Source organism: Polypterus senegalus, chromosome 16 (genome assembly GCF_016835505.1).
Source record: "Polypterus senegalus isolate Bchr_013 chromosome 16, ASM1683550v1, whole genome shotgun sequence".
Taxonomy (NCBI): domain Eukaryota; kingdom Metazoa; phylum Chordata; class Cladistia; order Polypteriformes; family Polypteridae; genus Polypterus; species Polypterus senegalus.
The window spans coordinates 31,878,125-31,894,317 of record NC_053169.1 but is presented as its reverse complement, the minus strand read 5'-3'; the positions used below and the strand labels follow the sequence as shown (position 1 = coordinate 31,894,317).

Genomic DNA, 16,193 nt, shown 5'->3' with positions numbered 1-16,193 from the left:
ATCTTTTCATCCTTTGTTTCTGCATTGCTAGCCCTGAAATTTGCATTTGCAAAATCCTTTTCTATAAACTGATTTAATTTATTTCTGCCAATCTTGATAAACAGTATATTAAGTCATAAGTCTAAACTTTAGTTTTAATCATATCTGTAAACTGTGAAAATTCGATTGTTACTTTAGCTTGCAGATTTCTTGTGCATACAAGCAGGCGATAATTTGTGTTATATAAGCCTGACTAGCCTGAGGTTTTTTCACCCACATCTGCTCTGCTAAGAGAAAATGGCTTCCTGGTGTCAGACTTTGTGCTTCCTTCTCTCCACTGCTGTTGTGGTCTTGGCAACAGGAGAAATTGAAGAAGTGTCTCCAGCCAGAGAAGATGTGCAAGATGCCGCTCGCTATGCTGTCGCCACATACAACACAATTTCTTCAAATGATTATGACTACAAACTACTGAAGGTTATCTCTGCCAAGAACCAGGTAAATATGAGTTTTATTTTTGTTCATTTTTCAAACATTGTTTAACATGATTAAATGTTTGATTTGCAGTCAAATCTAAACTTATTATGTTTTGAGTGACATGGGGTCCGGAGAGGTTGCTGCCAGCGAATCTGTAGTGGCTTCAGTAAAGGGATAGTGTAGAATAAGTGACAAAACTCAAAAATATCCTAGGACATTCCATCTTTTTTACGGATCCAGTCTTTGCAATACAAGTTGAAAATCAATGATACTGTAGTTGGATATTCAAAAGTATGTTAAAGTTGGGCTCCATTAAGCCTAATTGTGCATCACAAAACTATGTAGAAAGAGGCATACTCAGATTTGCTCTACTGGTAAAAGGCTAAAGGTGAATTATGTTTGTCATGTCACTGAGGATAAAACATCAACCCATCAATTTGAACTGAAGGTCAAAAAGCAGTCAATAAAGTGGCATCATCCAGTGTTGAGGAAGAGGTTTAAGGTTACTACTTCAATAAGTAACATCATGGCTACTATTTGGATGGATCCTGATGGACTGGTTTGAGTAGATATTATGTCTTGTGGTGAAACTTTAACCCAGATCTATAAATTAAAGAAGCTTACTTGAGCATTCAGCCTCACAAAAATATTGCTAAAAGTACTTCAAAATAACAAGAAAAGACCACAAACAAATTTAAAGACAGATAGGAAGTAATCCCTAAACTCAGATGGACTGTACCTCCCCATTCACACTACACCAACGTACCTTGGGTTCATCAGATTTACACGTCTCTGGAGCCCTCAGAATAAAATGGAAAAAAAAATTTGGGAGTGTTGACAAAATTATTGAGGAAATGGAAATAAGTGTAGAATTCATGAAGGGCATACATGTTGTCTCTTCTCACCGACAGGGATTATTTAGAAAAATTGCAAATGTAGTAAATGCAGTAAATAATCCTAGATTATGTTCAAACAATTCTGGAATTAACTAATAACAAAATAGTGTTATAAAACATTCTGGGCAACCCTTGCTCATAAAATATTTGTGTTTAATCTTAATAGGTGGTTGCTGGACTGAAATACTTCTTGACAGTGAAAGTGGGTGAAACACAGTGCAAAAAGGGCAGCAGCAATGTGGAGTCATGTCCTTTGACAAATAAGGTAAGTTAGTGGTCTAGTGTGGGTAGGTCATATTATTAAACTGGTGGGCAGCATGGTTATGACAGTAGTTGGTGGTGCTGGCTCTCAACTCCAGAAGAGGAGAGTGGCATGAACACAGGATAGTGATTTACTCCACAGTAACATTGGAATCCCATGTCATTGATTTAAAATGACGTGGTTTGATTTAGATCTAGAAAAAAAAACATAATTTAATACAAGAGGGACTGGGAAAGGTAAGGCATAATTTGGTATTGGAAAAATGTGAAAATGATTTCAGCAAAGCAACACATTACAAAAAAAAAAAAAAAGAAAATAGGGGAAGGACTTTGAATATAAAAACATTTAACAATTTAAGAATGTAAGAATTAAATCCACTACTTAAACAACAAATCTAATATATTTTGGCAAATACTTACATTGACACCACATAATTCATTTTCTTCAATATTCAATCATTCAAATAGTTTTCTTTGGTATTTTTAAATGTACTGTATGCATTCTACTGTGCACTTGACAGATCAAGCATTTAATGCTCTACTGCTAATATTTTAAGCACATTTTAAATAGTTTTGGAAAAGAAACTGTGAATACTCTGTTAGATACTTCTGAGAAATATGTTCTCCAATTCATAATTCTTTTCTAATAAGGCTGTTTGTATTTGTGTTTTTTGTTGCAGATCTTGAACTGCCAGTTTGTCGTTTTCACTCAACCCTGGCGAAATTATAACCAGCTTTTGGAAAACAACTGTCAGCCCAGTCAGTAAAGAACAGTAGGAGGCCAGCAAAAGGATTCAAGTTGAGAACAAATCTTGACATTACTGTAGTGCTGATGAAATTACCAGCTCAATGAAGAATTATTACATTGAAAATGAAAAATAAAAATTTGAGACAATATTGGATGAAATGAAAATAAAGATATTTGAACATGAACACTTTGTCATGAAAATGGGTATTTCTTCACTTCACATTCAGTACAAGCAGCAAAATGAATCTGTAAACCAGAATTGTGAAATGTCTTAGGCTTTAGGGCTCAGCTGCTTAATGACTCAATAAAAAAGATTGACACTACTCAGGTGTATGATGGGGCAGAATAAAAAAATTAAAGAATTAAGCAAATACACTTGAAAATGACAACATTTGTTTTAAATTGCTGACCCACTGGAAGGAAGGGAACAAGATAAATAGTAATGCTTAAGATATATTATAATGTAGCTATCTGGTAAACAATTTATCTAATCAAATAACACAGGTATACAGTAATCTCATATATTGCTAAAGGAGTGAAGATGGCATGCACCATCAGAATGTAATAAGTCAAATATGAATATAAAACACTGCGGTGGGTTGGCACCCTGCCCTGGATTGGTTCCTGCCTTGTGCCCTGTGTTGGCTGGGATTGGCTCCAGCAGACCCCCGTGACCCTGTATTCGGATTCAGCGGGTTAGAAAATGGATGGATGGATGAATATAAAACAATATCTTATATCCGCACTATAAAAAACACAAATTAAAAAAAAATTAAACCTGACTAACACCAGGAGGACCCTGGAAATATACCAGCCAGCTAGCATCTGACATAACATATGAGTCAGCTCTGGTTTGCTTACCAGACCAATGACGAGCACACACAGGATAGACTGGTGTGCAAAATACACCAAATAATCTGACTTGCACATCACTGGGATATAGGGGGAAATTTCAGTAACCTTTCAAAACACAAACACATATAGGGGAAACACAAAGACTCCACAATGAAAATGACAAGCCTGAGAGTTGCAAGTTTGGGCTCCTAGGGTTGTAGTTCTGCCATTCTGTACAGCAAGAAGTAACACAGAGGGTGCACACAACTGATCAGCACTGCTGGATCCAGCGTTCTGCGTCTGAATACCATTCCTCATTGCTGCCTGAGTGGAGATTGTATGTGTCTGTGTGGATTTTTTTTCCCACATATTTTGTTTTTCCCCCCACATTTCAAAGACATGCATGTTAAGTTCACTGGAAATTCTAAATTGTATCTGTGTGACTATGAATGTTCACATGAATGGGCACTGCAAAAGTCTGTTTAAATTTCTTCCAGGTAAAGTTCCTTATCTTGAGATTCTGCTTGGTCCACTGGATGCAGTGATGGTTCAAGAGTCAACAATATGCACTTGCAGCATGCACAGAACATGCTCATATTTAAATGTTCATAAAGAATGTATTATTCAGCTGAGAGATAACTAATTCCTTTAGTGTCTGCTATCCTATATTGTCATTTTTCAGGACTCCATTATGATTCACCCCACGTGTCAGTAGCAGCATCTTCCTCTATTTTCAATGATGAAGGCCAGCCAGGCCTTGGGTCATCTTAAAGAAACTCCTGACACTACACAGTTCTACAGCCTGTCTTTTGACTGTGGCAATAAATCAAAGATAAATTAGTATTGTAAATTTGAAATACATACTGTATATTTATAGTAGGATGGCATTGTGACACAGTATTTAGTATTACTGTTTTGTGGCTCCAGACTTTTGGGTTTAACTCCCAAGCATTCTCTAGATGGAGTGTGTGTTCTCCTTTTGTCTGTTAGGGTTTTCCTCCAAGTAATCTTGTTTTTTTCCAATATTCCAAACACGTGTAGTTTAAGCTGACTGGTGACTATAAAATGTCCCTGTGTATTTCAGTAAGGGGATGTGTGCTGTGTGATGGAAAAGCTGCCAGACCATGATTGCCTCCAACCTTGCACCAAATTCTGCTAAGGTACACACTGGCACAATTTGTACCAAACTGGATAGGAGGATTAACAGATGTATAAATGGATGGAGATATCTACAGTATGTAGAGCAGGCTCATAGCTCCAATATCCAAAATTCAAATTCTGTCCACATATATCCTGTAAATGTCTGTGTGAAGTCTGCATATTTGAGCAGATGTGACAAAGTCTAAGAAGGATACACTGGGATAAGCTTTTAAATGTGGAGACAGTCGAGGAGCAGTGGAACAGGTTTAAAAATGTTTTACATGTAATGCAGGACAGATACATACCTAAATTTGGAATTAATAGAAAACTAAAAAAAAACTCCATGGTGGATTAATAAAGATTTAAAAAAGAAGTTGCAAAGGAAAAAACTGCTTTATAAGGCATATAAGACTAATGACTGCAAAGTGAATCGTAGAGCGTATGAGAAAATGAGGCAACCATTAAGAAGGATATCAGAGAGGCTAAAAGACAGTTGGAGAGGAATATAGCAGATAAGGCGAAAGAAGACCCCAAGAGATTCTTTCAGTATTTTAGTAGTAAAAGAACAGTTAAGGAGGAGGTCAAGTTCATCAGAAATAGTAAAGGGGAATTAAAAGATACAGACAGTGAAATAGCAGATGCCCTAAACTTACATTTTTCTGAGGTGTTTACAAGTGAGCAAGTGGATAACCTGCCAGAGGTAAACACGACTACTAAGGAGGTACTGAGGGATTTGGAAATTGTAGAGGGAGAAGTGCTGCTCAGATTAAATAAGATGAAATCAAACAAATCACCAGGCCCAGATAATATTTACCCTCCAGTTCTTAAGGAGGCTAGTGAGTACATATATAAACCCTTGACACATATTTTTAGGAAGTCACTGTGCACTGGAGAGATTCCAAAGGACTGGAAAATGGCAAATATCATCCCATTATATAAAAAGGGTGACAGGGCAGATCCAAGCAACTATAGGCCAGTAAGCTTAACGCATCACAGGAAAATTAATGGAAGGAATTATTAAGGATAAGATTGAGCAACACATGGCAAGGACAGGAGTTATTCTGAACAGTCAGCATGGGTTCAGAAGAGGGAGGTCGTGTTTTACTAACATGTTGGAATTCTATGAGGAGGCAACAAAAGGATACGATCAAAGTGGAGCTTATGATATTATTTATCTGGACTTTCAGAAAGCATTTGATAAGGTGCCACATGAGAGGTTTGGGCATCAAGAAGTGGGAGTTCAGGGTGATGTTTTTAGATGGGTGCAGAATTGGCTCAGACACAGGAAGCAGAGGGTGATGGTGTGAGGAACCTCATCAGAACTGGCCGATGTTAAGAGTGGTGTTCCACAGTGGTCAGTGCTAGGGCCGCTGCTTTTTAATATATATAAATGATTTAGATAGGAATATAAGTAACAAGCTGGTTAAGTTTGCAGATGATACCAAGATAGGTGGATTAGCAGATAATTTGGAATCCGTTATATCATTACAGAAGGACTTGGATAGCATACAGGCTTGGGCAGATTTGTGGCAGATGAAATTTAATGTCAGTAAATGTAAAGTATTACACATAGGAAGTAAAAATATTAGGTTTGAATACACAATGGGCGGTTGGAAAATCGAGAGTACACCTTATGAGAAGGATTTAGGAGTCATAGTGGACTCTAAGCTATCAACTTCCCAACAGTGTTCAGAAGCCATTAAGAAGGCTAACAGAATGTTAGGTTATATAGCACCTTGATGTGTGGAGTACAAGTCCAAGGAGGTTATGCTCAACCTTTATAATGCACTGGTGAGGCCTCATCTTGAGTACTGTGTGCAGTTTTGGTCTCCAGGCTACAAAAGGACATAGCAGCACTAGAAAAGGTCCAGAGAAGAGCGACTAGGCTGATTCCAGGTCTACAGGGGTTGAATTATGAGGAAAGATTAAAAGAGCTGAGCCTTTACAGTTTAAGCAAAAGAAGATTAAGAGGTGACATGATTGAAGTGTTTAAAATTATGAAGGGAATTAGTACAGTGGATCGAGACTTGTATTTTAAAATGAGCTCATCAAGAACATGGGGACACAGTTGGAAACTTGTTAAGAGTAAAGTTCGCACAAACATTAGGAAATTTTTCTTTACGCAAAGAACGATAGACACTTGGAATAAGCTACCAAGTAGTGTGGTAGACAGTAAGACGTTAGGGACTTTCAAAACTCGACTTGATGTTTTCTTGGAGGAAACAAGTGGATAGGACTGGCGAGCTTTGTTGGGCTGAATGGCCTGTTCTTGTCTAGAGTGTTCTAATGTTCTAATGTTCCTGTGCCTATTTGGGATGTTTTCCAGGTACACCTTTTTTTTCTTTCTCTCACATCTCACATCAGAGGTGCATGTCAGGTTAATTGTTAACTCCAAATTAGTCTAGAGTAAGACAAAGCATGAGCATGTCCTATGATGTGCTTTTGCACCATCCACAGAGTGTTTTTGCTTTGTGTCTGTTGTTAACAGGTCAGATTCCAGCCCCTCAACCTTAAATTTGGTTAATTAAATTTAAAAATAGATGGATGGATAGATGAACGGAAGACGTTCATTCATATAATGGTGTACTGGATATAATGAAAGAAAGATTCCTTACAAGGCAATAAAAGAGGCAACAGCACCACCTACTGATTATATGGTATATGAATTGCACCACTAACTTTACTACCCACATTATAACATCACATCACTTTATTTCTTTATGACCAACTTTATTACATCACTGAAGTTTGAAGTTATATTTTAAAGAAAAATTGATAAAATATAACATGCACCAAAAATGTAGGCAGCAACAATCCCGGGCGAAGGCTCCAGTCCCTCAAATGTGCAAATATAATGGTTAATAGAATTCTAATTAAGAGATATTTACAATAAAAATATAAAGAACATTTAGATTTTAATTTAAGTTGTCAGGCAGAGTCTGCCACATCTGAAATTACTGGCATTACAACAAAAAAAATCACTTTTTTATAGTAGATTATCATAATTGCCTCATATCTCTATGCTCTCAAAACCAAAATGACAAAAATGAAAATGAGTGAAGTGTTACGAAGTCTTATTAGGACTACAATATACAATCTGCTTACTCAGAGGTCCTTTGCTATGTCTCTAATGATATTTTGCATACTCACCAAACTGTCAATCATTCAGTAACAAATCTAACTAATCCAGTTAAGGACAGTGGATACCAGGAGTCCATACCAGCTGCAAGGCAGGACGTAGCCTTTAATAGGGACCCCAGGCTGTCACAGGGCCCACAAACACACATGCTGGGGCAAAGTTACAATTATAAATTAACCTAACCAGTATGCCACTTGTGAGGTGGAAGGAAAACTCAAGCAGAAATGTGCAGAACACATAAACTCCACATGGACAATGGCTAGGCACGAGATTTGAATCCAGGACATTGGATCCATAAATCAGCGGTCCTAACCAATGTGCTACTGTGGTGCAAAATGTCTCTGTTGTGAACAACCTCATTTTGAAAGCTAATGTTTTATTGTTCTGTTCTGCATTACTTCTCCTTGACCTCACTGACGCTTACGACACAGATTATCTAAAAACTTACTAGGACTGCTTGACTGACTGGAATGCACCAAAACTAGATACAGTATGTTGACGCCTCTCCAGTCATACGCAGTTTATTTTCCTAAATTGTCATTTTAGCTCACTGCTGTGTGTGACATCTGCAATTACTCAGGTTTCTATGCTCACTCTGCTGTTTTTCAGTTTCTAGACACATTCACTGGGTTACCATAAGCACCAATTACTTGCTGATGACACCTTTTTGTCATTAACGTTACTGTGGGATGTGCTTTAGCCACCACCTTTCTTGAGAACATTAGTTTTGACTAATGCAAAAACAGTGGAGTTGGAAGGGTAGCAGAGGCTTAAGCCCCTGATATATTGTGCCTGACGGACAGACACTCAGCTATGAGCTTATTTCGTGGAGAAACAAAATGCCAACAAAACACAGAGTACTGACAATAATTTCAAGCACTGATTAAAATATGTTTTGAAGTTAAATGAGAGTGTAAGAGTTTAGAGAAGGATGGACCTAGACACCCATAAAACAGGGCTAACACTCTGATACCATCAAAACCTAGACACATTCCTGCATTAGTTTATTAAGGTGCTATTTCTTTGAGGAGGATCTATGCCAAAGCTCAAGAAACCTGAATATAGTATACTGAATTTGGTTACCTCATCCCATATTTCTCTGTGACCTGCCTCTGTGTTTGTAATTTTTTTTACTTGTATGTGCTAATTAATGTGCATCACGTTGGTAACAGCACCATGATAAGTGAGTATAACTACCTCACCTCAAAACTTCTGTCTCCCTTACCATAAATAACCACCTTACCTCACATACTTACTGTATATTTAATCTGCATTCTGAGTCATGCATCTTGTCTGTAGATAAAACTTTAACCTGACGCTTATGTAATGGCAGTGGGGTCCCTACCTCTACGTGTCTAATCGCCTATCATCTGGATTCCTACAATTTTCTCTATGATAAGCTCCAAATCTGACCCCCAGTCTCCTGACCCATGCCAGACTCAATGATCCTGAGCAGTCACTCAAAATAAGAATAAAGCCTTGCAAAAGTTGATGAATCCTACAGCTTTAGTTTTGTTCACCATTAAAATCACTAGGGGGATTCTGACACCAACTTAGAGAGCAATGAACAAACAGCATCCCAGAATTCATGTATATTGTACCTCGCTTGACAATACATAGAGCATGTTCATTTGATGCTGTCACTAACATTGTCAACATTTGCCTTTTTATGAGGCTCGATCAACTCTTAGCATCTAAAGATGAAAGCTTCTTCTATTTTTGTCTTCTGTATTATTTTTCTGAAACAAACTGTTCAATACTTCCCCAGAGTGCAACTTTTGTTGTTTCAATTCACTCTCAATGGTGCATTATTGCCTATTTTAAAATCAACTCTTTTCCAAACTGCTTCTTGTTCATTGTAATGTGTACACGGTATAATAATTTATTCACTTGCATGTCTCCTATACTCTAGAGGCAACAGCATAGCAATAGCAATTAACAATTAGTACAGCAATATTCTGTAGGACTGCATGGCACGTGCCAGTCTCGACCAAATGGATTCTTGGTCTTTATGCCGGCTCATATTGTTGGTTCAGTTCATACATTCATCCATCCATTTTCTAAACCTGCTAATCCAAAGAAGCAAGCATTGAGCACACGGCAGAAACAATCCCTGGAGAGGACAGGGTAAAAGCACACACTTTGGGGCCTATTCAGCATCTCCAGTCTACCTAACCTGCATGACTTTGGACTGTGAGAGAAAACTGGAAAACCTGGAGGAAAGCACATGGACACAGGGAAAACATGCAAACTCCATGCAGTGAGCACCTGGGACTTGAACCCCACTCTCCTTGCTGTGAGGCACCTCATCGGCCCACTATAGTATATTGGGCAAAAAAATGCTCAATTTGAAGAACAAACATGAGTCATACTCATGCCTGTGTTATTTTGGTGGTTGTTAGTACGGAGCACTTCTTTCTCTGCATTTTTGTAGTTTTTATTTAATTCTGCTTGCGAGATTTGTCAATTTGAAACTGTATGGTTTCTCTGTAAATTACAGGATAATGACAGGATAACAACTGACCATTCAACCTGTGCCTCTGTGGGGTTTGTCCAGGTACTTGTGTTTACAACCAAATAAAGAAAAATGTCTTTGATTGTTAACACAGTCTCTGGGATCATGCATTAACTATCCAACAGACAGTGGTTTGTGATGGCTCAAGGACTGTGTGTCAGAGATGGTGGTGTGTAATATCAGGACATCACAGGCAATCATCTTGTTTCCCTTTCTGTTTAACCTGTACAAAACAGCAATCCAGTATATTAACAGCTCTTGCCATCTACCGAAGATCTCAGATGACTCCTCCATCATTGTATTGATAATGGAGATGTGTCTGTGTACAGGAAGCTGGTGGAGGACTTTGCCTTGTGGTGCAGGGAGAACCACCTGCAGCTCAACATCAACAAAACAAAAGAGTTGGCGGAGGACTTCTGACATGTCAAGGAGACACTGAGACCAGTCATCTTCCAGGGGGAAGAAGTGGAGGTGGTGTAGAGCTATAAGTACTTGGGGGTCCATATGTACAACAAACTGGGCTCCTCTGACAACACAATTGGGTTGTATAAGAAAGGCCAGAGCAGACTGTACTTTCTGAGGAAATGCTGGAAATGTTTTACCAGTCTGTTTTAACTAGTGTATTATTCTATGCTAGAGTCTTTTTGCTTAGCAATCAGAGTTCAGGCACTGCAAAAGTCCTGAACAAACATATTGGAAAAGCCAGCTCTGGGTTCAGGGTGGACTGACCTATGACACTCTATAGGCTGTTGTGGAAAGGAAGGTAGTGGCAAAATTGGAATAATTTTGCCCATTTATTCTATGGGAATCTTTTCTACCCATTGACATTAGGCAGTTCTTTCCTTTCACTTCAGCCAAAAGCTATATGAAGATAGTACAGATTTTAGTATAATATTCAGTGCATTACATGTTTTTATTCTATTGTTCTATATTATATTGTTCTTCGAGTGAACATATTTGTACTTTATGTTTTTCTGCCTTATGCTTGTGAATTTCTCCATGGGGATAAATAAAATATATCTAATCTAATCTAATCTAACCCACGGCACGATTTTGAAAGGTGGGTCAATGCCCAGCCAAATTTATGCTCTGCCCACCCAATTGATCAACTATATTTTGCCCCATTTGAAAATGCCAATCACATTTACAGTGGGATGCAAAAGTTTGGGCAACCTTGTTAATAGTCATTATTTTCCTGTATAAATCGTTGGTTGTTACGATAAAAAATGTCCGTTAAATATATCATATAGGAGACACACACAGTGATATTTGAGAAGTGAAATGAAGTTTATTGGATTTACAGAAAGTGTGCAATAATTGTTCAAACAAAATCAGGCAGGTGCATAAATTTGGGCACCGTTGTCATTTTATTGATTCCAAAACTTTTAGAACAAATTATTGGAACTCAGATTGGCTTGGTAAGCTCAGTGACCCCTGACCTACGTACACAGGTGAATCATATAATGAGAGAGTATTTAAGGGGGTCAATTGTAAGTTTCCCTCCTCCTTTAATTTACTCTGAAGAGTAGCAACATGGGGGTCACAAAACAACTCTCAAATGACCTGAAGACAAAGATTGTTCACCATCATGGTTTAGGGGAAGGATACAGAAAGCTGTCCCAGAGATTTAAGCTGTCTGTTTCCACAGTTAGGAACATATTGAGGAAATGGAAGACCACAGGCTCAGTTCAAGTTAAAGCTCGAAGTGGCAGACCAAGAAAGATTTCGGATAGACAGAAGCGACGAATGGTGAGAACAGTCAGAGTCAACCCACAGACCAGCACCAAAGACCTACAACATCATCTTGCAGCAGATGGAGTCACTGTGCATCGTTCAACCATTTGGCGCACTTTACACAAGGAGATGCTGTATGCGAGAGTGATGCAGAGGAAGCCTTTTCTCCGCCCACAGCACAAACAGAGCCGCTTGAGGTATGCTCAAGCACATTTGGACAAGCCAGCTTCATTTTGGAATAAGGTGCTGTGGACTGATGAAACTAAAATGGAGTTATTTGGGCATAACAAGGGGCGTTATGCATGGAGGAAAAAGAACACAGCATTCCAAGAAAAACACCTGCTACCTACAGTAAAATATGGTGGTGGTTCCATCATGCTGTGTGGCCAATGCAGGGACTGGGAATCTTGTCAAAGTTGAGGGACGCATGGATTCCACTCAGTATCAGCAGATTCTGGAGACCAATATCCAGGAATCAGTGACAAAGCTGAAGCTGCGCCGGGGCTGGATCTTTCAACAAGACAACGACCAAACACTGCTCAAAATCCACTAAGGCATTCATGCAGAGGAACAAGTACAACGTTCTGGAATGGCCATCTCAGTCCCCAGACCTGAATATAAGTGAAAATCTGTGGTGTGAGTTAAAGAGAGCTGTCCATGCTCGGAAGCCATCAAACCTGAATGAACTAGAGATGTTTTGTAAAGAGGAATGGTCCAAAATACCTTCAACCACAATCCAGACTCTCATTGGAACCTACAGGAAGCGTTTAGAGGCTGTAATTTCTGCAAAAGGCGGATCTACTAAATATTGATTTCATTTCATTTTTGTGGTGCCCAAATTTATGCACCTGCCTGATTTTGTTTGAACAATTATTGCACACTTTCTGTAAATCCAATAAACTTCATTTCACTTCTCAAATATCACTGTGTGTGTCTCCTATATGATATATTTATCTGACATTTTTTATCGTAACAACCAACGATTTATACAGGAAAATAATGACTATTAACAAGGTTGCCCAAACTTTTGCATCCTACTGTATTTCTTCTGGTCTTGTCACAATTTCCTAATTTTGATTTGCTGACTGAGCAGAGTAAATAACGCTGTTGCCTTGACCTTCCAACGTAATTTTGCGGAATATTTGTGGGTGCCTGTTATTTGGAAGAGAATATTTGTGTATATTTAAGGAAGCCATTTTGTTAAAATTTCTGTTAATTTTGCTGTAGTTTATTTTAGTGTTGGGTTGAATAAAAATACTTTAAGTTTTATCCTTATTGTTTATCATTATTATTAGATTGCTAGCTCACTAGGACACTATTTAACGTTTAAGTATTTAAAATTACACATTTACAAAAGTTGATATTAGCACTCAGTTTAAATAAAATTACTTGGTTAGAAACTGTGCTGGGTGACCCTTACTACACAAGCCATAAACACCATACATTGACTTTTGGTTCCCTTGTTACTGGCAATCAGGGCAGTGCTGTTGTCAGCTCTAACTTCCTGGCTTTAGGAGCAGTGCCTTCAGATGAAGTGAGCAGTTCAAGCAGTTCTCTCTCCATTTAGCAACAACACAGTGCAGGATGCAGTGTAGTTCTTGCTGCTGAAAATGATCTAAGTGATCTGAATAATAGTGAAACATCCCAAACAATACTAAAAGTATTTCCTAAATGAATGCTTAGTCAGAAGTCTCGTGCTTTTAATCAGCATAGGGGAAGTAGTGGGGTTTCTCTGTGTGAATGAGCTTTCTTTTCGTGGGAGCACTGAATCCACTCAGTCTCGCACAAGTAACTCTGAAGACATCTCTGATGATGTTTTCATTAATGTACAAGGATGCACAATTGCACAAGGATTCCTGAAAGAGCAAAAAAGCATTCCTCAAAATGCAAAGTATATATCAAGAAACATACAAAATGAGATTATTGCCAGTTTAGTTTTGCATGAAGTGAAAAAAAAATATGAAAATGCAGATTTTCCTGGATTCTGTATCAAAAGTGATCTAAATTTAGATAGACGTAACATAGAAAATTTAGCAATAGTGATATGGTTTGCGTACATCTCTGTTCTGGAGGAACATTTAATTGGTTTGGTGGACTTGACTCAGCTAGATGCTGAATATATAACCACGGAAATGATCAGACACCTATCCACTGAGGGTTGCAGTCCTGATAATATAATCAGCCAATGTTATAATGAAGTCTCAATCATGAGTGGGAGCAAGGGTGGAGTGCAGACATTGTTGTAACAGAAGCTTGGTAGACACATTACATATATGCACTTCTATAACCATCGACTGCACTTAGCAGTGGTTCATGCAGTTCCATGAGTAAAAAACTTCTTTGACCTCTGTGGGTCACTCCATTCTATTTTGCATCATTAATATGAAGCCCAAAATTAAAATACACCCTCACTTAAAAGGCTACTGGAAATCTAGTGAACAAGTCACTATGATATGACTCCATGCCTTGTTTATTATCAGGAGACTATTCTGAACATTTTGTCTGAGGTTTCTGAAGACAGTGGGGCTATGATGGCTATTCGCATAGAGACAGCAGGACTTCTGGTACGGTTTAAGTTTTTTTGAGGTTGGAAAATTCCTTGTAAAATTCTTAGTGTCTTGAAGCCTGTAAATTCCAAGTTGCAAGCCCAGTCTATAGATGTGCGTCACGCTGGGGAGGTTATCAGTGATTCTCTGGAAGCACTGAAAGGTATCCAAATAGATGGATCATGGGATGATTTTGAAATATCAACAGATATTCCCCCTGCTGCAAGGAGAAAGAGAACCTTGACCAAACTACTAACAGTCAGCATTGTTCTCACCACTCTTGGTCAGACTAATTCAGATTCATTAAGCACTTCCATTCAGTCTTTGAAGAAATCCCTTCTGAACATTATGGACAGAGTTATTGAAGAAATGGAAAATAGATTTTCAAAGAAAAATCTTGACCTCATTAGATCCGCAAATTGTCTTCTTCCTCAGTCAAACTCTTTTCTAGATTTGAAACTGTTGGCACCCCTCCTCACTGATATGGATGCTTTAACTAATACTCTGCAGCATGAAATTCAACTATCAAAAGCCATGCTGCTAAAGAAATTCCATCCATCCATTTTCTAACCCGCTGAATCAGAATACAGGGTCACGGGGGTCTGCTGGAGCCAATCCCAGCCAACACAGGGCACAAGGCAGGAACCAATCCCGGGCAGGGTGCCAACCCACCACAGGACACACACAAACACCAAGCACACACTAGGGCCAATTTAGAATTGCCAATCCACCTAACCTGCATGTCTTCGGATTGTGGGAGGAAACCCACACAGACACGGGGAGAACATGCAAACTCCACGCAGGGAGGACCTGGGAAGCGAACCCAGGTCTCCTAACTGCGAGGCAGCAGCGCTACCACTGCACCACCGTGCCGTCCTAAAGAAATTCTCCCCTGACAATTATGTCAGCCTTTCAACTGTGTGCCAACATATACTGGTCTGTAAGGAAGCATTTCCTAAACTTAATGCAATGTATGTAACTGCATTAGTGATGGGTGTATCCTCAAATGCATGTGAGAGATCATTCTCTATGCTGTCACATGTCCAGACCCCTTTCTGTTGCATCAAGCTACACAACAGGAAAATGTTAACAACAAAAGGTATAGACATGGAAGAGTATTTTAGAGCTTTTGCCCAAAAATAAAGAAGACTGATGCTTTGAATGACTGGTTAGAGTCTGCAGCAGGATCATTATTCTACTTTTTTTTTCAAATTTTACTATCAAATAAACATAGTTTCCACCTGTTTTCAAAACCAGATTGTTTATCCTTTGGTCAATTTTAATGTTATTTTTTTCTCTTTGGGGAGGATCCTTCCACTATATTACTGTTCATGGTACATGTTCTGTATTTCTTAGCTTATGAGTTCCAAATTTGCCTTTCATGTGCCAGTAGATAAGTCAAAGTTTATGTCTGATTAGCAGTATCTATCGATCTATTTATTCAAAGCACCTTAGAGAAATCAGTAATAATAATAATATGCATTTTCTTATCGGAGAGATGACTATAATAGCATAATGCCGAGTTAAAATATTAAAATAAAGCATTAAAAATAAATATGTCCATATGCCTCACCCTTTGATCACAAGCCGCTACTGCGTTATTCTATAGTCAATTGTGAGAAAAGGTGCCCCCTCAAAATTGCTTATTGACCCCTCCCCACCCCCAACATGAGCAATCCATATCCGGGCCTGATCTACTCTAAATAGGTCTAGTGAGTGATTTCGAATGTGTTGGTGGTTCTATGATTTTCGGCATCCCAGCTAATTATAATACAGGTAGGAATGGGAAACGAAAAGATGGAATTACATAGCAACGACTATAGTATTAAAAAACTCTGGCAGCGCCCTTGCCGGTAGCGCCAGTTTAGCCCAAGTTGTGCGCGTCATCGTCGATTTCCAATACCCCGACGTGGCAAAGCCATTGGCC

General features: G+C 38.6%; 1 protein-coding gene across 1 annotated transcript; it reads left to right on the top strand.

Annotated features, from left to right (window-relative positions):
• Positions 1–243: 243 nt before the first annotated feature.
• On the top strand, positions 244–2,665 carry LOC120516871 (cystatin-like). Its single transcript, XM_039738856.1, has 3 exons — positions 244–474; positions 1,516–1,614; positions 2,291–2,665. The coding sequence occupies exons 1-3, from the start codon at positions 277–279 to the stop codon at positions 2,375–2,377; spliced, it is 384 nt and encodes a 127-aa protein (XP_039594790.1). The 5' UTR covers positions 244–276; the 3' UTR covers positions 2,378–2,665.
• Positions 2,666–16,193: the final 13,528 nt, after the last annotated feature.